This window comes from Triticum aestivum, chromosome 5B (assembly GCF_018294505.1).
Source record: "Triticum aestivum cultivar Chinese Spring chromosome 5B, IWGSC CS RefSeq v2.1, whole genome shotgun sequence".
NCBI lineage: Eukaryota > Viridiplantae > Streptophyta > Magnoliopsida > Poales > Poaceae > Triticum > Triticum aestivum.
In genome coordinates, this window is record NC_057807.1 from 350,532,546 (window position 1) to 350,559,253 (window position 26,708).

Here is a 26,708-nt window from a genome sequence, read left to right on the forward strand (position 1 = left end):
TTTCCTTGAAGAGGAAAGGGTGATGCAGCAATAGTAGCATAAGTATTTCCCTCAGTTTTTGAGAACCAAGGTATCAATCCAGTAGGAGGCTCCTCAAAAGTCCCACACACCTACACAAACAAACAAATAACTCGCAACCAAAGCAATAAAGGGGTTGTCAATCCCTTCACGGCCACTTGCGAAAGTGAGATCTGATAGAGATAGTATGATAAGATAAATATATTTTTGGTATTTTATAATATAGATGTGAAAAAGTAAAGATGCAAATAAAAGTAGATTGAAAGCTTATATGATAAAAGATAGACCCGGGGGCCATTGGTTTCACTAGTGGCTTCTCTCAAGATAGCATAAGTATTACGGTGGGTGAACAAATTAATGACGAGCAATTGATAGAAAAGCGAATAATTATGAGATTATCTAGGCATGATCATGTATATAGGCATCATGTCCGCAACAAGTAGACCGACTCCTGCCTGCATCTACTACTATTACTCCACACACCGACCGCTATCCAGCATGCATCTAGAGTATTAAGTTCATAAAAACAGAGTAATGCATTAAGAAAGATGACATGATGTAGAGGGATAAACTCAAGCAATATGATATAAACCCCATCTTTTTATCCTCGATGGCAACAATACAATACGTGCCTTGCAACCCTTTCTGTCACTCGTTAAGGACACCGCAAGATTGAACCCAAAGCTAAGCACTTCTCCCATGGCAAGAAAGATCAATCTAGTAGGCCAAACCAAACTGATAATTCGAAGAGACTTGCAAAGATAACTCAATCATACATAAAAGAATTCAGAGGAGATTCAAATATTTCTCATAGATAAACTTGATCATAAACCCACAATTCATCGGATCTCGACAAACACACCGCAAAAAGAGTTTACATCGAATAGATCTCCACAAGAGAGGGGGAGAATATTGTATTGAGATCCAAAAAGAGAGAAGAAGCCATCTAGCTAATAAATATGGACCCCAAGGTCTGTGGTAAACTACTCACAACTCATAGGAGGGGCTATGGTGTTGATGTAGAAGCCCTCCATGGTTGATTCCCCCTCCGGCGGAGCGCCGGCGAAGGCTCCAAGATGGGATCTCGCGGATACAGAAGGTTACGGCGGTGGAAATTGTGTTTCGTTGGCTCCCTGGATGTTTTTGGGGTACGTAGGTATATATAGGAGGAAGAAGTACGTTGGTGGCCGCCTGTGGGGCTCAGGAGATAGGGGCGCGCCCAGAGGGGGTGGGCGCACCCTCCTGTCTCCTGGCCGCCTCGCAAGCTTCTTGACTTGCACTCCATGTTCTCCGGATCACGTTCGTTCCAGAAATCACGCTCCCGAAGGTTTCATTCCGTTTGGACTCCGTTTGATATTCCTTTTCTTGGAAATACTGAAATAGGCAAAAAACAGCAATAGGGGCTGGGCCTCCAGTTAGTAGGTTAGTCCCAAAATGATATAAATGTGTGAAATAAAGCCCATAAATATCCAAAAGGGGTAATATAATAGCATGGAACAATCAAAAATTATAGATACGTTGGAGACGTATCAGTCACCACGATCGAGATTCAACAAAAATAGACCACTCAACAAGGGTGCATGACCATAAAAGATATTACTCATATAAATAGAACAACCATTATTCTCTGAATTAAATGAATAACCATCTCCCATCAAACAAGATCCAGATATAATGTTCATTCTCAACGCTGGCACCAAATAACAGTTATTCAGGTCTAAAACTAATCCCGAAGGTAGATGTAGAGGTAGCGTGCCGACGGCGATCACATCGACCTTGGAACCATTTCTGACACGCATCATCACCTCGTCCTTAGCCAATCTTCATTTAATCCGTAGCCCCCGTTTCTATTTGCAAATATGAGCAACAGAACCAGTATCAAATACCCAGGCGCTACTACGAGCATTAGTAAGGTACACATCAATAACATGTATATCAAATATACCTTTCACTTTGCCATCCTTCTTATCCGCCAAATACTTGGGGCAGTTCCGCTTCCAGTGACCAGTCCCTTTGCAGTAGAAGCACTCAGTTGCAGGCTTAGGTCCAGATTTGGGCTTCTTCCCGGGAGTAGCAACTTGCTTGCTATTCTTCTTGAAGTTCCCCTTCTTCCCTTTGCCCTTGTTCTTGAAACTAGTGGCCTTGTTAACCATCAACACTTGATGCTCCTCCTTGATTTCTACCTCCGCAGTCTTTAGCATTGCAAAGAGCTGGGGAATCGTTTTTGTCATCCCTTGCATATTATAGTTCATCACGAAGCCTTTATAGCTTGGTGGCAGTGATTGAAGAACTCTGTCAATGACACTATCATCAGGAAGATTAACTCCCAGCTGAGTCAAGTGGTTATGGTACCCAGACATTCTGAGTATGTGTTCACGGACAGAAATATTCTCCTCCATTTTGTAGCTATAGAACTTGTTGGAGACATCATATCTCTCAACTTGGGAATTTGCTTGAAATATTAACTTCAACTCTTGGAACATCTCATATGCTCCATGACTTTCAAAACATCTTTGAAGTCCTGATTCTAAGCCGTAAAGCATGGCACACTGAACTATCGAGTAGTCATCAACATGCGTCTGCCAGGCATTCACAATGTCTACAGTTGCTGGCGCATGTGGTACACCTAGCGGTGCTTTCAGGATGTAATTCTTCTGTGCAGCAATGAGAACAATCCTCAAGTTACGGACCCAGTCTGTGTAATTGCTACCATCATCTTTCAACTTAGCTTTCTCTAGGAACGCATTAAAATTCAAGGGAACGGTGGCATGGGCCATTGATCTACAACAACATAGACATGTAAAAACTATCAGGACTAAGTTCAAGATAAATTAAAGTTTAATTAATTGTATTACTTAAGAACTCCCACTTAGATAGACATCCCTCTAGTCATTTAAATGAGCATGTGATCCAAATCAACTAAACCATGTCCGATCATCACGTGAGATGGAGTAGTTTTCAATGGTGAACATCTCTATGTTGATCATATCTATTATATGATTCACGTTCGACCTTTCGGTCTTAGTGTTCCGAGGCCATATCTGCATATGCTAGGCTCGTCAAGTTTAACCCGAGTATTCTGCACGTGCAAAACTGGCTTGCACCCGTTGTATGTGAACGTAGAGCTTAGCACACCCAATCATCACGTGGTTTCTCTGCATGACGAACTGTAGCAACGGTGCATACTCAGGGAGAACACTTATACATTGAAATTTAGTAAGGGACCATCTTATAATGCTACCGCCGTGTACTATGCAAAATAAGATACATAAAAGATAAACATCAAATGCAATCAAAATATGTGACATGATATGGCCATCATCAACTTGTGCTCATGATCTCCATCACTGAAGCATCGTCATGATCTCCATCGTCACTGGCTTGACACCTTGATCTCCATCGTAGCATCATTGTCGTCTCGCCAACTATTGCTACTACGACTATCGTTGCCGCTTAGTGATAAAGTAAAGCAATTACATGGCGATTGCATTTCATACAATAAAGCGACAACCATATGGCTCCAGCCAGTTGTCGATAACTCTGTTACAAAACATGAGCATCTCATACAACATTTTATATCACATCATGTCTTGACTATATCATATCACAACAAGCCCTGTAAAAACAAGTTATACGTTCTCTACTTTGTTGTTGCAAGTTTTACGTGGCTGCTACGGGCTTCTAGCAAGAACCGTTCTTACCTACGCATCAAAACCACAATGATTTTTTGTCAAGTGTGTTGTTTTAACCTTCAGCAAGGACCGGTTGTAGTCAAACTCGATTCAACTAAAGTTGGAGAAACAGACACCCGCCAGCCACCTATGTACAAAGCACGTCGGTAGAACCAGTCTCATGAAAGCGGTCATGTAATGTCGGTCCGGGACACTTCATCCGACAATACCATTGAATCAAAGTAAGACGTTGGTGGTAAGCAGTATGACTATTATCGCCCACAACTCTTTGTGTTCTACTCGTGCATATATCATCCACACATAGAACTGGCTCTAATGCCACTGTTGGGGAACGTAGTAATTCAAAAAATTCCTACGATCACGCAAGATCTATCTAGGAGATGCATAGCAATGAGACGGTAGAGTGTGTCCACATACCCTTGTAGACCGAAAGAGGAAGTGTTTAGCAACGCAGTTGATGTACTCGAATGTCTTCACAATCCAACTGATCCAAGTACTGAACGTACGGCACCTCCGTGTTCAGCACACGTTAAGCACATTGACGTCCCTCGAGCTCTTGATCAAGTAGAGGGTCGAGGGAGAGTTCAATCAGCACAACAGCATGGCGATGGTGATGATGATGTTTACCGGTGTTGGGCTTCGCCTAAGCACTATGACAATACGACCGAGGTGTTAAACTGTGGAGGGGGCACCGCACACGGCTAAGAGATTGTCTGTTGTCCTTTGGGGTGCCCCCTGCCCCCATATATAAAGGAGGAGAGGGGGAGGCCGGCTGGCCCTGTAGGGCGCGCCAAGAGGGAGGAGCCCTACTAGGACTCCGAGTCCTAGTAGGATTCCACTTGGTGGAAGGGGGAAGGAAGGAAGGGAGAGGGAGAGGGAGAGGGAAAGGGGGGCCGCGCCCCTCCCATAGTCCTATTCGGACTCCCCATGGGGGGCGCGCGCCTCCCCTTTGTGGGTTCTCCTCTCTCTCCCCTATGGCCCATGATGGCCCATTGCTTCCCCGCGGGGTTCCGGTAACCCATCCGGCACTCCATTTTTACCCAGTACCACTTGGAACTCTTCCGGTGTCCGAATAACATAGTCCAATATATCAATCTTTATGTCTCAACCATTTCAAGACTCCTCGTTATGTCTATGATCCCATCCAGGACTCCAAACAAACTTAGGTCATCAAATCACATAACTCATAATACAAGTCATCATCGAATGTTAAGCATGCGGACCCTACGGGTTCGAGAACTATGTAGACATGATCGGGACACATTTCCGATCAATAACCAATAGCGGAACCTGGATGCTCATATTGGCTCCTACATATTCTACGAAGATCTTTATCGGTCAAACCGCACAACAACATATGTTGTTCCCTTTGTCATCAGTATGTTACTTGCCCGAGATTCGATTGTCGTCATCATCATACCTAGTTCAATCTTGTTACCGGCAAGTCTCTTTACTCGTTCCGTAATTCTTCATACTGTAACTAACTCATTAGTCACATTGCTTGCAAGGCTTATAGTGATGAGTATTACCGAGAGGGCCCATAGATACCTCTCCGATACACGGAGTGACAAATCCTAATCTTGATCTATGCCAACCCAACAAACACCTTCGGAGACACCTCTAGAGCATCTTTATAATCACCCAGTTACATTGTGACATTTGATAGCACACAAGGTGTTCCTCCGGTATTCGGGAGTTGCATAATCTCATAGTCTGAGGAACATGTATAAGTCATGAAGAAAGTAGTAGCAGTAAAACTGTAACGATCATAATGTTAAGCTAACGGATGGGTCTTGTCCATCACATCATTCTCTAATGATGTGATCCCGTTTATCACATGACAACACATGTCTATGGTTAGGAAACATAACCAAGTTTGGTTAACGAGCTAGTCAAGTAGAAGCATACTAGGGACACTATGTATTGTCTATGTATTCACACATGTACTAAGTTTCTGGTTAATACAATTCTGGCATGAATAATTAACATTTATCATGATATAAGGAAATATAAATAACAACTTTATTATTGCCTCTAGGGCATATTTCCTTCATATATGTGAGGACGGGAGGGGGCAACACACACCATGATTCCCAAGCCGTGTGCGGCGCCCCCTCTCCCTCTAGTTCCTCCTCCGCCCTAAACCGTTGTGCTTGGCAAAGCCCTGCAGAAAAGTTTCGCCACCACCGTCACCACGTCGTCTTGTGCTACTTCTTGAGCTTGCATTGGTTTTTCCCTTGACGAGGAAAGGGTGATGCAGCAAAGTAGAGACAAATATTTCCCTCAGTTAGAGAACCGAGGTATCAATCCAGTAGGAGACAATGCACAAATCCCCAATACATGCACAAACAATCAAACACTTGCACCCAACGCGATAAAGGGGTTGTCAATCCCTTCCATTCACTTGCAAAAGTGAGATCTTATAGAGATAGATAAAAATAAACAAAAGATAAAGTAAATATTTTTGGGTTTTTTGGTTTATAGATCGAAAAGTAGAAGATTGCAAAATAGTAGATCGGAAACTTATATGATGGAAAATAGACCCGAGGGCCATAGGTTTCACTAGAGGCTTCTCTCAAGATAGCAAATAATATGGTGGGTGAACAAATTACTATCGAGCAATTGATAGAAAAGCGCAAAGTTATGACGATATCTAAGGCAATGATTATGAAATATAGGCATCACGTCCGTGTCAAGTAGACCGACTCCTGCCTACATCTACTACTATTACTCCACATTTCGATCGACTCCTGCCTGCATCTAGGGTATTAAGTTTATGAAGAACAGAGTAACACTTTAAGTAAGATGACATGATGTAGAGGAATAAACTCAAGCAGTATGATGTAAACCCCCTCTTTTTATCCTCGATGGCAACAATACAATACGTGCCTTACTGCGCCTACTGTCACTGGTAAAGGACACCGCAAGATTGAACCCAAAGCTAAGCACTTCTCCCATTGCAAGAAAAACCAATCTAGTTGGCCTAACTGAACCGATAGTTCAAAGAGAATTACAAAGATATCAAATCATGCATAAAAGAATTCAGAGAAGATTCAAATAATATTTATAGATAAACTGATCATAAATCCACAATTCCTCGGATCTTAACAAACACACCGCAAAATAAGATTACATCAGATAGATCTCCAAGAACATCGAGGAGAACATGGTATTGAGAATCAAAGAGAGAGAAGAAGCCATCTAGCTACTAGCTATGGACCCGTAGGTCTGAGGTAAACTACTCACGCTTCATCGGAAGGGCAATAGAGTTGATGTAGAAGCCCTCCGGGATCGAATCCCCCTCTGGTAGGATGCCGGAAAAGGCCCCAAGATGGGATCTCACGGGAACAGAAGGTGGTGGCGGTGGAAAAGTGTTTTCGTGGATGCTTCTGAATGTATGGGAATATATGTGAATATATAGGAGAAAGATCTAGGTCAGGGGGTCACCAAGGGGCCCACGAGGTAGGGGCGCGCCCTCCACCCTTGTGGCCGCCTCGTGGCTCTTCTGACTTGCACTTCAAGTCTCCTGGGTGTCTTCTGGTCCAAGAAAAATCATCGCGAAGGTTTTATTCTGTTTGGACTCCGTTTGGTATTCCTTTCCTGCGAAGCTCAAAAACAAGGAAAAAATAGAAACTGGAACTGGGCTCTAGGTTAATAGGTTAGTCCCAAAAATAATATAAAATAGCATATTAATGCACATAAAACATCCAAAACAGATAATATAATAGAATGGAACAATCAAAAAAATATAGATTTGTTGGAGACGTACCATCGTGCTGCCGGAACTCATCTACTACTTCACCCCTCTTGCTGGATCGAGAAGGCGAGGATGTCATCAAGTTGAACATGTGCTGAACACGGAGGTATCGTGCGTTCGGTGCTTGATCGGGACGGGTCGTGAAGGTGTACGACTACATCAACTGCGTTGATAAACGCTTTCTCTTAGCGATCTACAAGGTTATGTAGATGATCTCCCCCTCTCGTAGCTATGCATCTCCATGGATAGATCTTGCATGTGCGTAGAATTTTTTGGTTTTCATGTAACATTCCCCAACAATTTTTAATTCATTTGGGCTTCCACAACAACAATACAAGAACTGTATCATAAACATATTGAATGATAGGAAAATAAGGGTAGGGCATAATAGAGAGAGGATGGCTGATCAAGCCATTATCCATGGTTATCCATTCGGAACTGGTTGTAGAAGATCTGCAACAAACACAAAAATGAGAGGAAAAAGTGGGTCCCCTTGCCTAACTCCCCTCTTATAGGGATACCGCTTTCCATTTAGAAAAACTGATGATGTGCCAAAAGGGAAGATCATATCCATCCATTTCAACCATTATAGTGCCATGCTCAATCATGTCATTTTTTCAAAGTCCAACTTAACAACCACAATTTCCTTTTTGGACTAATGTCATTAAAACATAAACTCAAAAGACATAGCAAGGCATTCTTGAATGCATCTATCCTTTAGAAACCCATATTGGTTAGTGTGTACTAGTGAACGAATCACCCTTTGTAGCCTAGCATGTAGCTTGGTAAGGATCTTTATAGTGCAGTTCAATATAGAAATTGGTTTGTAGTCACTTGGAGTTTGTGGGTTATCTTTGTTTTGGATCAAGGTAATAAAAGAGAAATTAATAGATTTTAGGCTTAGTCTCCCATGAGAAAAATATTCAATATGATCATAAAAATCATGTGCAATTATACCCCTATAAGTTTCAATAAGGTTCAGGAGCCTTATCATAAGGCATGTTCCAAACAACCTCATCAATATCCTATTTAGAAAAAGGAACCTCTAGATCCTTATGGTTGTTCATTCTTTCCAAAAGACCGGTGAGAAAAAAGGAGAGTTTGAAGGCTTGGAAGTACCCAATCAGTCCTTGAATGCTCTCCACAATATGGCGAGCTTTAGCATGATGATCATTGTGTTCCTGACGAACTCATCTTGAAGGGTGGAAATGTAGTTATGTATGTATTTGTTGTAGCTTTAGCATGGAATAATTTTTTATTTTATTTTCAACACCAAACTTAGCCCATCTAACTGTTGCTTTATGTTTCCACTAGGTGTTCTGATAAGCTAAGAGATTGTTTAGGTGACCTTTGAGATTCTCTCTTCCATTCCATTCCCAATGCCAAGATTTCTAAATTCCTCAAGACAATCCCAAGAATGAATGAACGTATTAGAGTTCTTAATAGTCTCAGGCAAGTTGGACAGGAATTTGGACCAAAGCTTTAACCCATTTCCAAGCCCTATAAATTTAGCTATAATTCTCTTGGCATCATCTCCCAATTTCATATTTTGTTACCAAATCTTTAACCACTTCCTTAAAGTCACTATGTTCAAGCCAAAAGTTCTAAAATCTAAATAAATTGGACATGGGGTATTGAGGTGCTCACTTTAATGCTGCAAGGAACATGATCAATAACATGTTTTGCAAGAGCATAAATAGACGTATTCAGGTAATTCAAAATCCAGGCTTCAGAAGAGAAGCACCCATTAAATATTTCAAGAAGGGGAGCTTCATGCTTATTACTCCAAATGAAATTTCTACCTTTGAAAGAGATTTCAACTAGCCCTAGATAACTAGTAGTCTCATTGAAATGCATCATGTCTTGAGAGTTACCTCCAACTCTATTTCTATTTTTTGGGTACCTAATGTAGTTAAAATCACCCAAAAGTATCCAATAAATATCATTAGGCATGTGAATGCTTTGAAACAAGCTTAAAAATTCATTTCTCGCTTCTGGAATGCGAGGACGATAGACGTTGGTAAGATACGAAGAATTTCCTATGTGTTAAATCAATGGAAATAGGGAATTTATTTTTAAACCCCTTTTCCCATTGAAATGTGATTCCATTCCAAGCAACCAGTAAACTACTAGAGGCCCCAAGATGGCAAATATTAGAGTCTATTAAATATTTTATGACAAAATTTTCTCAAATATGTAGAATCAAAACTCTCCCTTTTGGTCTTATAGAGACAAAAAATTGCACATCCATATTCTTCAATTTTATTTGTGGGTGCAACCACTTTGACTTATCATTTATACCTCTAATATTCTAATTGAGAATTTTCTAATCTCTATTCATTGATCATTATTTTAACTTTGATGCAGGCAAGTGATGAAAATGTAATGGGTGTGAGATCAAACCACTACGCAAAGGTCCAGTGAATATAGCCTAAACAAAAAGAAACTTCCTAGATTAAATATGCTTAAGAAGACAAACTTGATGGCCAAAGTACATAAGCATAACACTGGTTTAATACAAACTTCATCATTGGGAACTAATCAGCAACCCCTGGCCTTCTGTAGCAGAGCGACTCTTCTTGTTCCCCTCCTTGTCACACATCTTCTTCATCTTCTGCTAGGAGGTCAACAATTCCTCAATAGTATCCTGCTGAGTAACCTTTCAGAAAGTGATATTCAAATTCTTAAAAAATTGCAGCAATTCAAGGAACTTGTGTTGCATGCCATGTTGTTCCTATTCACATAATCACTTTTCACTATAAATCCTCTATTTAAATTTTGAATTCGGCAACTTATTCTTACCTCATACTCCACAATATGTGCTCTATTCTTTCTTTTCCTTTCGATTTGCATAGCACTATTAGAAGAGGCATGTTCCACCTCCTGCTCTGACACCTGAATGGGTAGGCTCTTGCACAAATGAGTTGAGAAACTGAGGTCAATTTTATTTCCAAAGCATATAACTAAAGTTTAAACATAGGGCCTTGAGTGGTTAAACATGAATTAGAGATAGAATGGAAATATTCTTTGATTGGAGGTCCTTGTAAAATGACGCCTCACATTTGAGAGTTTAGAAATCCTTTAGCCCGGTCAAATCTTTCAGATGATAATAGGGCCATGGAGATGAAGTTAACCCAACCAAGAGGCACTTGAGCTACTTTAAAAGTGTCTGTTCCAAGAGAAAAATTCCCTTTCCAAATATCCACTACTTCCTAACAAGTATTTTTAACATCCAAAGAGTCCAGATCAAACTAATGTCGTGAAACTATTAGTGGCATGATAGGTTCATAAACATTAGAGGGGATATTATTCTGGGTGAGGAATTCCCCATTTTCAAGAAAACCAAGCGAGGGTCTTGATCACTAGAGGATTTACTAACATATCTTGAAGAAGTTTCAACAACTAGCATATGGATCATACCTTTTGGAAGAACAGATACCACAAGTTCTTAAATGGGATAGAGATGAAACTTTAACAAATTCAACTCGAGTTTGGAACTAACTAATGACGTTTTCTCAATGTCTTGTTATTGTAGTGTGCTAGATTTAGTAGACAAACTTGTATTCACTACCTTATTTCCAACGAAGTTATATAGAGGGAAAAAATATTGTCCTTCGCAACATCATAACCAATTAAAGTTTCAAATGAAGTTCCAACAAAGGGCCTCAAAATGAAAGGCTCAACCAAGTTATCTTGATCTTCCTTTAATCACACGTTTAGAGACAAGTGACACATCGAATTTATAAGGGACAACAACAAAGAAAATGCATCTTTTAACTTAACAGAGGTCCAACCTCCTTCCTATTGAAAGGTTTGAAGATTAAAATTTTGCTTGACCAAATCCTCCCCTAAGGGTGCAGAGATTGAGAATGTTTTTTCTAAAGAGCCATATCTGGAACAACAGTAGGTCCCGGCCAAACAACAAAATGAACACCATTAAATGGGTCATTTAAAATTAGTCGAACAACTTGCAAGGCTTGGTGGCCCATAGGCATTTCCAAGAGGTTTAAGTCTGGTAGAACATTGGGTCTAGGTACACCAACTGATCCATTGGTACTGGCACTAGCATATGGGTTAAGAGATAAAGTTAGGCAGCTAATGTTGTTAGGATGCATATGAGCAATAGCCTCCACCTCAATTGGACCCATAAGATCATGCAGTTCTAAAAAAAATTCCCCAATGTAGCTCAAGGTCAATTAGATGACTGTATTTCTTAGGTGGTAAAGACCAATTATCCCCATCCAGCTCATCGTCAGTAACATTCAAGATGCATTGATTAACCAAAATATTGTCATTTTGGATGTCAACATTTGGTTTAGCAAAAGGAAGATAACCAATCAAATGGCTGTCCTAGTTAGGGTGAAATTGCTCATGCATAGGAAGAGGATGGGGGTTTCAATTTGGGGGCACTAGGTCCTCATCAGGTGGACCACCTCCGAAAAGTTTTTGTTGTAAAATGACCAAATGCACATGTCAAGATTCTCCCAAAAAGTCAACTAACTTGGACTGAACAATCCTAGCAAGAATATTTTTTAGCTCCTCAACTCTTACTTCTATAACAATAGATGTGTGAATACCTTTATTTTTATCCCAACAAGGAGCTTACCATCAAAGCTCATAACAACATTTGCTATATCAGTCATAATACTAAGATTTGCATGAAACCCCACAAGAATCAACCAAGCCTCATGGTTCATATGAAATCTATGCTAGTACAATCCTTGATCGTGCTTTCCAAAACTAATAGAGATGTCTCACACTAATGATGGTTATGATTAAATAACTCCTCTCTGCCCATACACTATCAGTACTAACAAAGGCTTGACTACGGGGGCAAGGAGAGAAGCGACTAGAACTAATACCTTTGACATCTCAGAGGAATTCAGTGAAGATCTCTTCGATATTTATAAAATGAACATTACTTTTCATCATTAGCCCAAATTTGATGATGGAAAGATCTTTGTTAATAAAGTGAATGTGCGGAGAGATCATACGAACCCTAGAAGGATGACCTTCAACTTCAATCGGCTCAAGCCCTGACATCAGAAATGGCACCGGGTCAAACTAAAAGTTAGCCATCTCCCTCATGGAGCTCTCCAGGGAGCGGCGCAGGCGGGAGCAGAAGGGATGTCACAGTGAGGAACCAAGGTGGTGGTTGGGGGATGATAAGTCCATTTTGCATCATGTTTTCCTACTATTATTTATAGTGTTTTTATCATTATTTCACGTTATGATGCAATTCTAATGCCTTTTCTCTGTTAATGTGCAAGATTTATATGAAGAGGGAGATTGTCGGTAGCTGGAATTCTGGACCTAAAAGAGCTACAACACAGATAGCTATTATATGGAGCTCCAAATGGCCTCAAATTTTATGGAGATTGTTTATTGAATATATAAAAAAAATACTAAAATGAAGATCTACCAAGGAGGCCCGCCAGCTGTCCACAAGACAACATGGCACACACGGATGTCTTGTGGGGTCCATAGCAGGTGCTCCGGTGCCCTCCTTCTATTATATGAAGCCATTTTCCCTATAAAAATATATGAAGACTTTCGGGACGAAGTGCCGCCATCTCGAGGAGGAACCTGGGGAAGAGCACTTTTCCTCTCCGGCTGAGCGATTCTGTCAGGGATACTTCCCTTCGGGAGGGGGAAATCGAAGCCATCGACATCACCAATGATTATCTGGTCGTGGGAGAACTCATCTGCATCAAAATCTTCACCAGCAGCATCTCATCTCAAACCCTAGTTTCTCTCTTGTATTCAATCTTTGTCCCAAAACCTCGGATTGGTACCTGTGGGTTGCTAGTAGTGTTGATTACATCTTGTAGTTGATTCTAGTTTGTTTATTTGGTGGAAGATTATATGTTCAGATCCTTAATCATATATTATACTCCTCTGATCTTGAACATGAATATGATTTGTGAGTAGTTCTGTTTGTTCTTGGGAGAAGTCTTGTTATAATTAATCATGTGAAGTTGGTATGCGTTCAATATTTTGATAGGTGTATGTTGTTCTTCCTCTAATGGTGTCATGTGAACATCGACTACATGACACTTCAACATGTTTGGGCCTAGGGGAAGGCACTGGGGAGTAGTAAGTAGATGAACCCTAGTTTATGCACTATTTCGTAAGGCGCTAATTTGGATCCATATGTTTCATGCTATGGTTAGATTTATCTTAATTTTTCTTGTGTAGTTGCGGATGCTTGCGAGAGGGGGTAATCATAAGTGGCATGGTTGTTCAAGTAAGAACAACACCCCAGCACCGGTCCACCCACGTATCAAATTATCATAGTAGTGAACGTGAATAAACTAAATATGATGAGCGTGACTAGACGAGAATTCCCATGTGTCCTCGAGAATGCTTTGCTCATTATAAGAAGTACTTTTGGCTTGTCCTTTGCTACAAAAAGGATTGGGTCATGCTACTTGTAAACTGTGTTGGGATTTTCCTCGAAGAGGATGGGTGAACCAGTACAGTAGAGATAAGTATTTTCCTCAGTGAGAACCAAGTTTATCGAACCAATAGGAGAACCACGCAAACTCTCGTCGTCAGAACCTACACACACAAAAGGAAATACTTGCACCCTACATGGGGCAAGAGGATTGTCAATCCCCTTGAGCTCGTTACTTGCAAGTATTAATTCTTATAGTGATAGATACATAAGAAGTAAAGTAAAATATTATATATATATATATATAATTGCAGCAAAGTATTTTTGGTTTTAGTAATATGATAAAAGTAGACCCCAGGCCATAGTTTTCAGTAGAGGCTTCTCTCTCGAACACATAGCAGATTGTGGGTAAACAATTTACTGTTAGGCAATTGATAGAAAATCACATAGTATGATGTCATTCATGGCAATGATCACACATATAGGCATCACGTCCGTGACAAGTAGACCAACTCCTGCCTACATCTATTACTATTACTCCACCAATCGACCGCTATCCAGCATGCATCTATGGTATTAAGTTCATGACAAACAGAGTAACATTTTAAGCAAGATGACATGATGTAGACAAAGTAAACTCAATCAATATGAATAAACCCCATCGTTTTATCCTTAATGGCAACAATACAATACATGCCTCGCTACCCCTACTGTCACTTGGTGAGGACACCGCAAGATTGAACCCATTACAAAGCACCTCTCCCACTGACGATAAATCAATCTAGTTGGCCAAACCAAATGGATAGATCAAAGATAAATACAAAGCTACCATAATCATGCATAGTAAAGTTCAGAAAAGACTCAATTGATCTCAATGAATAATCTGATCATAAGTCCACAATTCATCAGGTCCCAAGAAACACACCGCAAAAGACGCTTACATCGGATAGAACTCCAAGAAGATTGAGGAGAACATTATATTGAAGATCAAAGAGAGAGAAGAAGCCATCTAGCTACTAGCTATGGACCCATAGGTCTGTGGTGAACTACTCAAGGAAGGCAGCAAGGATGATGTAGAAGCCCTCCGTGATCGATTCCCCTCCGGCAGAGTACCAAAAAAGGTCTCCAGATGGGATCATGGAAGAACATAAGCTTACAACGGCGGAAAAAGTGTTTCGGCTGGCTCCCTAGGGTTTTCCCAACATTTGGGAAGTTATAGAAGTGGAATTAGGTCAGGCGGAGCCACGTGGAGCCCACAAAGTAGCAGGGTGCACCCTAGCCCCTAGGGCGCGCCTTGTTGCCTTGTTTTCTCCTTGCTTCGTGTCTGGTCTCCTCCAGAAGCTTCTAGGGTCTCTTATGTCTGAAAAAATCATCATAAAGTTTCATAGCGTTTGGACTCCGTTTGGTACTAATTTTTTGGAAAACCAAAAAGAAGCAGAAAACTGCATTTGGCACTAGGCACTGGGTTAATAGGTTAGTTCCTAAAAATGATACAAAATAGCATAAAATGCATAGCATGAAACAATAAAAAATTATAGATACGTTGGAGACATACCGGGCCACTTTGCTGCACTCTTGTTGCTATTGCTACTTGCTGCTTGTTACGAATTACCTTACTACAAAACTACCTGTCATTACCACTTACAACACTTGCAGAGAATACCTTGCTGAAAACCACTTGTCATTTCCTTCTGCTCCTCGTTGGATTTGACACTCTTACTTACTGAAAGGACAACGATTGATCCCCTATACTTGTGGGTCATTAGGGAATTGTGGTGTTGAAGAATAGTGGAATCAAGAGGGGTAGAGGATTTGTGAGATGAATCTTAAGGGACAACCCTCGCTAATTTAGGGACAAAGCCCCTAACATTAGCCGAAGTCTCAAAACCGTCTGATATAGCCAAAAAAGCCTTTTGCACCATTTGATGCCGACAACCTTGATTTGGAAGGAGTTCCTTGATTTGATACTAAGCAAATCTCGCCCGGTGATTCTGATTAGGGGCCAAATTATTCTAGTCATGTTTGGCAAAGCAATTAGCCACAATATGGTCCCAAACATTTCAATCCATGCATCTAATCTTATTACTGCAACTGCACATGCAATGGCCAAACATTAAGCATCGTCCATAGAAATGCTGAAGGACATAGGAATTTGAATTCGGCCCATACGCCTAAGGCCCGTGATTAAAATTTTGAACTGTCAAAGATCCTGCCCTACCTTTATTTTCCAATTGATCAACCTTTACCATGTCCTTGGAGAAGTCAATATGGTGAAAAGCTGAATTACGCCCACTGGGGGGTGTCTAATTATCCCAAATAACACAATCATCATCAAAAAATATGGGAGTACAAAGATCATCAACAATTTTGGGGTCCTTCTTTCTGGAGACCGTGATCCATTATTCTCCTTCTTTTACTCTTGGAAGTCTTGAGTAGAGTTATAGTACCTCCCTTGCCCCATAATATCAAGTTCAAATTATAGGAGTAATTCACAATATTACCTCCATTGTAAATTGCAAAGCCCGCATCTCTTGAAGAAACTGAAATTTAGAAAGAAAAAAACTATTTTGCTGCATAGAAACTTTCAAACGAGAATGGGTACCTCCTAAACATGATTGCAGAATGGGACCCGTAGATTTAAGATTGAGTCTAATATTTGGTCTAGAAAATTAAACAACCAAAAATAATTCCCGGAGAATAAACCATACACAAAGTTAACCGACCATCCAATAATCTTCAAAATCCTTGCCTCAAACTCAAACCCTGGGTCAAACTTCAGATCAGAGAGCGCCATGGAATCGAATTTTTCGACAATGTCGGAGTGAGTGACACCCATATGGTGGATGACGCGATTGGAGTGGCACGCACCAGGGGAGGCCAGTGGCGGCCACCGAAGGAGGACCTACGTAACAGGGGGGTGGGGGTAGGGGCAAGGTCGTGTTGTATTGATCGAGTGCACCATGCATGGCTATGTTGGTTTTGTGTGATTGCAACAACTTATTCCCATTATCTATTAGATCTTTCTCCTTTATTTCAATATATAAAAAACAATATTTGGTATTATGTTAAAATAATTTTATTTATCTAGACGACAATCCCAACCTTGGCAAGGCAAGAGTTTTCTTGGCACAACGGAACCAAGCATATCATGTATTCTCCTCCTTGTTATTGAGCGCAAAATAATCTTTTCATTTTATCCTGGCTTGTCCTCTCCTCATTTGTGTTTCATACTTGTTCAAGCTCTTGAATCAATGTCATGGACAATCAGATGCAGGATAACTTGATGGGTATAGGTTTTAGAAATTGCAGCACGCACCTCCTAGAGCTAGAAGGCAATTTGGACAACTTTCTAGTAAGAGGATTCATGTGCAAAAAAAAAAACTTGTCCCCGAAGCAATGGTGTTGCCCCCACCCCTCATAGATGCATATTGATTCACTTCTTAGTTGGGGTATTTAACCCAACGATATCTCTAGGAGGCACTGATATTTCATGTGAATGTCACAAAATATGGATGTTTGAAAGTCAACCTTAGCAGTTGTAACTATTTACTTCATTTGGTACTTTAAAAGTTATCATTCCCTACATCAACTCAACATCTGAAATATAACTTTGACCTTTAATTTTTATTAATGTGCTTTTATAAAGTTCAAGGGTACTTTATTAATGGTGTTTCACATGTTCTTTTTATTCCAATTTCAAAAGACGTGTAGGGCCATCTGTGACGCATATGGACTATGTGCGAATTTACTAGGGACGTGACATGAATGTGTGAGAAATTGCACTGGTGGTTAGAAGGGATTTTGGTCATCCTTTCTGCAATGAAGTGGTTTATTGCTTGCTGGCACATTTGAAAAATAGTAACAGGTACATATTTCAATAGCAAATATACCTTCTTCTAAAGCATGGCGCAACCAAACTACCATGACATCACCATGCACAAGCGACGAATAGGGTGAAAAAAAAGCATAGTGATCAGTTACAATCATAGGTTGATAGCCCACCATAGCCTCAGTTGTAGCATTTATATATCCCTTTCATTTGAGGATCTCTTCGTATAGTCTTTATGCAGTTTCTAAATATCTTTTTTGAGCTTTTAGTAAAGTTTCTCCGGGTCAAAAAAGGAAGGAAAAAAAACATGAGACCAACAGTAGGTGAAGCTGGAATTAAAAAAATATAGTACTTCCTTAGTCCGACTTTATTAGCTCATTTTCTTATTTTGAGCCAAATTTTGACCATAAGTTACCTAATAAAATATGATTTGTATGTCGTAAAAGTAATATCGTTAGAAAAAAATGAATACGAAGGCAACAATATAAATTTTAGTGACATATCACTTACGTTTTGCTTGTCAAATCTATTGTCAAACTTTGAACCAAAATATGAGGGGGTAATAAACCCGGAGAAAGTAAGGTTGAACTATTTTAGTTCGGATTTCTGACCCCACTCAGATTATAGAGGTTCAACCTGTGGTTGAGATGGTTAGGTGGACAGTGGTATCCCCAACCCACCAGGATTCAAATCCTGGTGCTCGCATTATTCCTGGATTTATTTCAGGATTTTCGGCGACGCACTTTCAGTGGGAGGAGACGTTTCCGTCGACGACGAGGCGCCTACGGTGGCTTCGTAAATCTCAAGATGATATGCCGGCTCAGTCTCTTGGATGTGCTCATAGGGGTAGGATGTGCGTGTGCGTTTATAGGGGTGAGTGTATGCGCGTGTATATGAGCACTTGTGTTTGTACTGATGCTCAAAAAAAAAGCCAGCAACTGGTCATGTCTTGTCAAACTCACATGGCATAACTTTTCCAAGGAGGATCAATATAACAGTTATGAAGTTGGCATCAAAACTTCATCTCGGGTCTACTCTGGTCTATTTGCCATCTCAGGGCCGCCCCTACGCCCCCCTGCCCTCTGTTGGAAAACGAAAATTCACATGATAGGTTCCTATCGCATAAACACAGCAGTTAGAGCACTGAAAAGGAGGAGATCTGCAATCTAGCTAATCTAGCTGGTGCTCCAGAAAAAATGACTTGTACTACCAGTAGTACGAGTACTGTAGATCATGTGGGGACACGTCCGAGTCAGCATCAGTCTATCAAGGTACGTACTCCTCCTACAAGCTAGGTAGGTTGTTGTTTTCCCTGCCGAAGCTTGAGAATGCTGCCATCCTATTCGCAACTGCAGGCAGCATTAGGTTTGCACTCCAAAGTGATACCTTGTTGCAAGTGGTGGTATGCTCGATCACGAAAAAGAGGTCACCTTTGCAAGTGGCACATTTCCTAACGTTTTTCTGGGATCAAGTGAAGCACACGCTTGGGAACCGGGACCAGATGTGCCCAAGTGGCGCGCAAACAATAGTGCACTTTGGAGTGAACTTTTCCGGAATTTGTTGCTGCGTAGCACCCACCGGCTATAGTAAGGTGCATGCATGATGCAAGATCGATCGAGCCGATAAGACCGGACTGAATGAATATATTAGGGCAACTGGAGGAGAGCGGATTGGTTAAGTAGAGATCGCTGCCCGTCTGCTGATGCAGGCACGGATGGGTGCCAGGGAGCGAGGAGGAGCTAACACTAACCACTGGGCATTTGATAATTCACATGATTATGTGTTGCCAGGTCACCGAAAGCCACTTCACTGGGATCTTATGGCATCTTAGGAGTTGACTAGAGCATGATGGCACGCGTTGCTGCGCCCGTCTATTATGATAGAAATTTTTAGTAACTTTTTGCACTTAATGATGGAATTTCCAGAAATACATTTAACACCCCAAGGCATAATCGGAAAGTAGTGTTACTCTTACTCCCTCCGTCCCAAAATAAGTGACTCAAAACTTACTCAAGTTTGTATTAACATTAGTACAAAGTTGAGTCATTTTTGAGTCACTTATTTTAGGACGGAGGGAGTACTTCTCATCACTTCTATAGTTCATGAGAAAACTGAAACATAGGTGGAGAGGAAGAAATGATTCTAACGCTTCTGCTCATTTGTGTTCTTGAATTTCGATAACATTTGCATTTGGGCATACACATGCAACGCATTAAAACATGGACTAATCGAAGTCCATATAACACCAAAATCTGGATGGTGAAAAGAATCATTTGTCAAAAAACATGTCAGACTTATTCATAGAATAGAGATGAAAATTACAGTCTTTTCTTAGAAAATGTTGGAACGCAAATATCATTCTCACTAACCATTCCTTCCTTTTGTTTGAATGTGTCTTTGTTGCGTCAACATAGATGACTGAATGTAGGCTTACTCATTGAGGAGGTCCTCTGGTTGAAGAATTTCATATGATCTACAATAAGAAATGTTTTATTGAGGTAAAAATCACCTCCAAAGCGCTCAATCAAGTGATTGTAGGTTGTTAAGTAGTATCACAAGTAAAAAAATTCAGTCGATCAAAATAAAGCAACAACATGATGTAAGCAATAATATTATGGTGTATATTGATGTAGCATACAATAGCATCGCTATTCAGATAGCATATATTTTATTATCCTTAAGACAACATCACCTACCATACATACCTAATCAAAATTTAGAAATCTAATCTGGCCATGGAACAGCCTTACTGAATTTTTTTCAAGTTGGGAAATAAAATATAGATCCACTCTCATGACATGCTTATACGTGACCATGATAAAGTATGGTACCTTTCCGCATTTAGCCACTTGCCTTGAGACATGCCAAAAAATTAGAATAAGTGATCACCACATTACATATGTGGTTTTGAAAAAAAGAACCAAGAGAAACTGCCATAGTTTTTGTAAGTGAGCGATAAATAAAGTGATCATGAGTAGGATCATATGGCACCTTCAATCATGTAAATGTCAGATCTTGATGTTTTGGCTTGCAGCTGCTCTGCCTACTCTTATTCCTGTTTCAACAAGCCTTGTTGCGAAGTGTTCTTACTTTCCTGCAAACATGAAGAAACTTTTGAGGTGAAGCCAACAAGTGTAGGATGTGGAAAACTGAATAAATTGATGGCAGAAAGGGCAAAAATGTTGTGTAAGGTCCTTTTGGCCAGCCGGCTCCGATTGATAAATATCATGAACTTATGGACATAGGGCAAAAATGTTGTGTAAGGTCCTGGGATACCTGCTATGATAAAAATCATTGATCACCCGAGTCTGTACAGACCCTCGCTAGTCAAACAAATAGCATTACCTCTCCACAAAGCAACAACCATGATATTTCAGTTGTAAGTGAACAATACCTGACCATAGAGAAAGGCAAAAAAAACTGATCAAAGAAAAAAAACTGGTGTATATAAACATATAGAGTTTCAAATAACATAATCAATGCAACCATGAAGCCTCAAATGATAGAAATGTATAACACATTCCTTGGCTACGTCTAAAAAACCTAGCTAAGCATAGCTTCCGTTCACATAATAAGAAATATAAAAAGAATGTTGTTTGATCAGAGTTCAGAGTCCACCTTGACATCCTTTACTACATCACAAAAGTTCTCCCTTGCATGAGTATATAGCATGATAAACAAATTCAAATACAAAGAGTGCTGATGTGACACAGAAGCTCTTTTTTACCGGGATCTCAGAAGCTTGACACTTCTTTCGTAGAATCATTGTGAACCCTAAGAAGTTGCAGGAAACAATAACCAAATATGTTTTGGCACAACTGGGACAGATGCAAATTAATGAATTTCGCTTGTACATTACTTAAGATTACCATGTTTTATTCAGTCATAGAATTTACCATGCTTCTGTAGGAAGCCATGGAAATATGCTCATTCCAAAAACACATGAGTCATGACGTGTGAGGTGTTAATTATGGGAAACTACAAGAACAAAAGTATATAAATAGCACGGGAAGGAAGAAAAATCAGGATCATTTGCATTAATGTATCATAACTCATAAGGTCAAATCCTCGGCAATAGCATCTGTTGTTCCTCGCCAGCATAAATGAAATTTAGAGTTAGCTTGCATATTGTCATTCACATTTTTTAATAGAAAGGGTTGTAGGGTAATGAATGGTCAGGCATCAGACAACATGTCTGAGTTCATATTTTATTTGGCCAAAAAGAAAAGGATTGCAGATAGACAAACATCTCACCACAAAATGCATAACAGATTAGCAGTGCAAACATCTTAGATATTCTCACGTCATAGCTTGCGATGATTCATGTGTTTGCTACACTTGGAGAGTAGCATATAAAAATGGTGTCCCTCTTCCAGAATCTGTGTTAACTGACAGGATCAGAACGATATAAGAGAATATAACACTTGAAGAGTGAGATTTACCTGGTGACACAGCCTATAATCTCACCATTCACGCTTCCATTCCTTTGAAGGGTGCCTAGGTTTAAAAGGGGAGTTGGACGCGCTGAAGAAAAATAGAGAAGAGGATCCAAACTGATTAGATTGGAGAAACAAATCGTGGTGGTGAATCGAATTAACAAGCCTACAAAACCATTGAGTCGTGTGGAACTGGAAGATCGAGTCCAGCGGCTCCCACCCCATCCCTGAGACGCAAAGAGATGTTCCTCGCATCGTTGATCGAGCATGGCACTGCCTTCTTCACCTCTTTCCCATCGCCCTACTCTCTTCCCTCGGCTCAGTCCTGAGTCTCGACCCTCATCTTCCAGATCCAACCAAAGAGACGCTGGATGGTCGACGGGAGGTTGTGACGCCGCAGCCTGCCGTGGAGAGACGATAGGTCAGGAGCCGCCACGCTAGGGTTTTCTCACGAAAGGATGAAGGAGCGACACCTTGTTTTTTTGGGAACGGATCACCTTTGTTTTGGGGGAAAAAGGAGGAGCAACCCACTATAACACAGGAGATTGGTACAACAGAAAGCCCACCGGGCCCAATTTACACCAGATGGCCGAAATTGTCATCAGAGCAGCGGCCCCGCACCGTTTGCAAGCGATCAGTTCGAACGGAGGTGGGATTGAGCGCTAATCTGACGGCCGAAAACGCCTGAACATGATGATCCAACGGCTATGAGTGCTAATGGTCTGAGAGGGCTGGAAAAGTGCACAGTTATAATCTATATCTATACTACTATTAAAAAAGCAAACATAAATTTCCCAAAGAACACACACCAAACTGTACACAAGATAATCAGAACCCTCCGATCAAATCCACTTAATTACATCCTACTGTCCATATTACATCAACTCTGTGTCAACCAAATCAACGGCTACGATCAAATGTTCTGCCAAAACAGACGCCATGGTCTGCCCGTCATCCCAGCGCACCGCATCCCCGATCCCTACGTCCCCGCCCGCAACATCCTGATTTTACGGATATAGATTCCATCGTGTTGATGAGTTGGTTTATCCCGCTAAATCCTCTTCTCCAACGCACAATCATTTCTTTCCATCTTCCTATTCGTGTTGCCCCCACAGCCTCCTCCGCCCTGCGATACGGCCTTCACGCGAGCTATGCGTGCCGCCATACTCCCCTGCCGCCCCCATGCTTGCCACATGCCGCCGCAATGCGAGCTCCCGCCGTCGCGCGTGCCCCGCGTCCTACAGGCCTAGGCTACCTCCTATCATGGATCCCCAGGCTGGGGCATCCTATCCTCTGGTGCCTGAGGGGACAGACGCCTGAAGGACGTAAGTCCTCGGAGCCGCCCTCGGCGGCGTGCGTAGCTGGTGGTCAACGAGGACACCGTGCACCTCTCAATCCCCTCATGTTATTCCTCGCGCTGCCACGCTTCGCTCATGGCCGCCGTCGCCGCTGCCTCGACGACGTTGACGCCCTTCGCCGGTCAAGCTTCTGTACGCCGCCGCCACCTAATCCGTGGACGCCGCCTCTTCGTGCAGGCACGGATCTAGCCACCTCGCACGGACTCCATCTGCTCGCGCCTGCACTATGGTGGCGCTGGCCTGCATGCTATTGCGGCAGTCTGGTGAGTTCTTTCAGGTTCATCTTTCTGATTTTCTTTATTTTGGCAATACAAACTTCTCAAGCAAATCGTCTGATCTATTTGAGTCATAGATTACAAATCTGTCTATTGGAGTAACCTGGTGTATAATCGTGTCATCTATCTGTTTGAGTAGCAGGTTGTAATCTATCCATTTGAGGTCTGAATGTGCTTTCCTGATCTAACTGACAGTGGAAGTATTTCACTTAACTGCAGGTCAGCGCACCTATGTGCATCCTGAGGGCTACATTTACTAGCAGCGGCGTTCTTTGGCACTGGCCGTCGGTTCCGTCGCGGTGCAACGCATCCGCATCCCGGCAGTATGTTGTGACCGCGGCCTTGTGCGTCCCGCTCCAGCTTCCCCGCAAACCTCAACCAAGCCTGGTCTGGCTTGACGCATAGCCTGCAGCGGCGCAGCCTGCACACGGCGACGGAAGCGACGGCAAACCCGCAGCAGCCGGCAGTGGTTGCCTCCGGTGGGCGGCGCACGGTCCTCCTGGTCAGCGTTGCAGTCAGCAAGCGAGCCTGCAAAGTGGCGTGGTGGAGCAGTCCTCCTGATCATTGTGTTTTCCCTTTCTAATAGTTCTGCATGAAAAGTATTGATTTATCTCAAATTCAGAATTTCTAGGTAAATTTGGAATCATGTAGATTGGCATTATTCAGGTTTGTCATATACTACTTTCAGTAAATCTTGTTGAGCACTAAGATTTTGTTTGTAACCATGATCATTTGAGATTCTCATTACATTGTTTGACGCCATCCTCATGGATATGAGTGGAAGAAGGATTCTTCTAACGGTATAAGATGAAACATTGCCGAAATCATGCATACAAAGACGAAGTATTAAGTATGATTTAGTTTTGAGAATCGTTCAGGTCTACATATCTGGAACATTCCCGAGCTTCCTTTTGACATGAATATTATTCTACCTATAGGTAACAATATATTTCTGAACCGTAGTGATAGAAAAATGATGATCATGGGAGACTAGCAGGCTATCATAAGTTAATGTTAAGAAGAAAAACAGTGGCAAGGAAAACTTATTCTCTTTGTTGTTTGTGTATGTAACCTGAATGCTAAATGATATTTTTGGCGCAGGGTCTATTCTCATAATATGTTCCCTCATTGGCCCTTTTCGACATCATGGTAAGGAGTTTGTCACTCATATATCTGCATTGTATTATGTGTTTTAGGGCCATTGTATTTTCTTGTAGTATGGTTCTAATGATTTCTGAAAATATATCTTCTTAATGTTAGATCCACTTGGAGTATGGTTCCAATGAGTTTCGAAATCATTATCTTCTGAATGTTGATCAACTATCCGATCTGATGAAGATTTTCACTTTTTGCAACCAGGATCGATGGGTACAATTTATTGTGTACTAGCATATCCTTTTTATATGTATATTTTCAAAATCAGTGGGGGTTTTGGATAGCTTTTTTTTGCAGAATGCTAAAACTGAAGATCAAGATAAACCTTGTGTCCATACTCTGCAATCATACAACACTATGGTGGACATGCATTCTGCTTGGACGTGATCTAAGTTAGAACCTAGCAACGTTATCTTTTTCGGGCTGTAGGAATTGAATTACGGCTCCAGTTTTCTCGGTCATTTATATCTTAATGTAGCACTGGATCCTTTGTTGTGACTGTTGACTTGCTTCTCTGGCTCAATGTGTATTTGACTTCTTGTATGACCACGTGAGCCGATGTGTGCTTCTATTTTTGTATATTTACCCATGTTTAGTCAGTTGAATTCATGTATGCGTGATGCTTTCCTGGCAACTTTTTTCAAGAAAAATATTCTTTGCAGGCATTTCCAAGTTTGGATGATTTTGGTGTTTCATTTTTATTCCTAAACATTCTTGTACTTTGAGATGTTGCAAGAAAACTATATTTTGATAAACTAATATTACGTGAGGCTTTGATAGGTATGTGTATGTATAAAGGTGACTGGAATGTCATCTGAAGGCATTCAAATCTTGAATTCTAGCAAGACGTGCGTTGCACGTGCATACTCACTAGTGTTTCTAAATTAATCCAGGGACGGGAATGGGGATAGCTTTGATTTGTGTACGTACGTACGTTACGTAGGATATCATTTGGGGTAGCTAGTAGCAAGGGGGTGGGCATGCATGCGCTAGGCCCTTTAATTGACACCCGTCACCGTACGTCCGTCCATGATGGATGAACCAATCAACCACCATGAACACGACGTGAGAGCCGATCCGTCGTCAAACTGGCGTATTGCTACAGGACACAGGTGCCTCTTGTGCGCCACCAAGAGGCGCGCCGTGCCGCGCCCGCGATGATTAGTACTAGCCGCGGAAAGCAGCGTCGTCTCGTGCAGGGCCCGGGTTGATGAAAGGGAAGGGAAGCTAGCGATAACCATGTCAAGCAGGGGCTGGTCCAACAATCGAGCGGTGAAGCCGTGAAGGAGAAGAGGGCAGCCAACAATTTCTACTGGCAAGAGACGCGAAAGTGATGTCACTTTAGCTACATTTCAGTCAGCTGACTTTTCATTTTGTGGTCAATCGATTTTCTGTTCGTTGGATACGCTTTGAGATCCATGTTGTTTCACTTTTTTCTGTTTAATTCTATCGTTGGGTTGGGCTGTGTGGAATTGATTGCCCCCTATTTTGGGTCAGTCGAATTGCTTCTTGGGCTGTTTTCTTCTGGGTTACTTTTTTCCTTTTCCTTTTACCCTTTTCTTTATTGGTTATTTTTTGTTTTTGTGGGTTTTTGGCTGAGTGTAATTATATACATACAAATACTATATAATATGTGACAGATATTATGATTATGATTGTTTTTACGTATCACAATAAAGTGCAATTTCGGTGCAAATTTGTGCGCTAGTTTTTCTTTAAATTTCTCTCTTCTTAAAAGGAAATACCAACGCCACTAATCCTTTCATTTTCAGAAAAAAAATTATTTTGATA

At 41.2% G+C, this 26,708-nt stretch overlaps 1 protein-coding gene across 2 annotated transcripts; it reads left to right on the plus strand.

Annotated features, from left to right (window-relative positions):
- The first annotated feature begins 23,101 nt into the window (after positions 1 to 23,101).
- On the plus strand, positions 23,102 to 25,582 carry LOC123111817 (uncharacterized). 2 transcript variants are annotated; one of them, XR_006454780.1, is made up of 3 exons: positions 23,102 to 23,750; positions 23,982 to 24,911; positions 25,023 to 25,582. XR_006454780.1 is itself a non-coding variant. In XM_044532692.1 (2 exons), exons 1-2 carry the CDS (start codon positions 23,163 to 23,165, stop codon positions 24,165 to 24,167), a joined length of 774 nt encoding a protein of 257 aa, XP_044388627.1. In that variant the 5' UTR covers positions 23,102 to 23,162; the 3' UTR covers positions 24,168 to 25,582. The 2 variants fall into 2 exon arrangements, 1 of the variants encoding a protein (XP_044388627.1); XM_044532692.1 differs by having other exon boundaries at positions 23,982 to 25,582.
- The last annotated feature ends 1,126 nt before the right edge of the window (positions 25,583 to 26,708 follow it).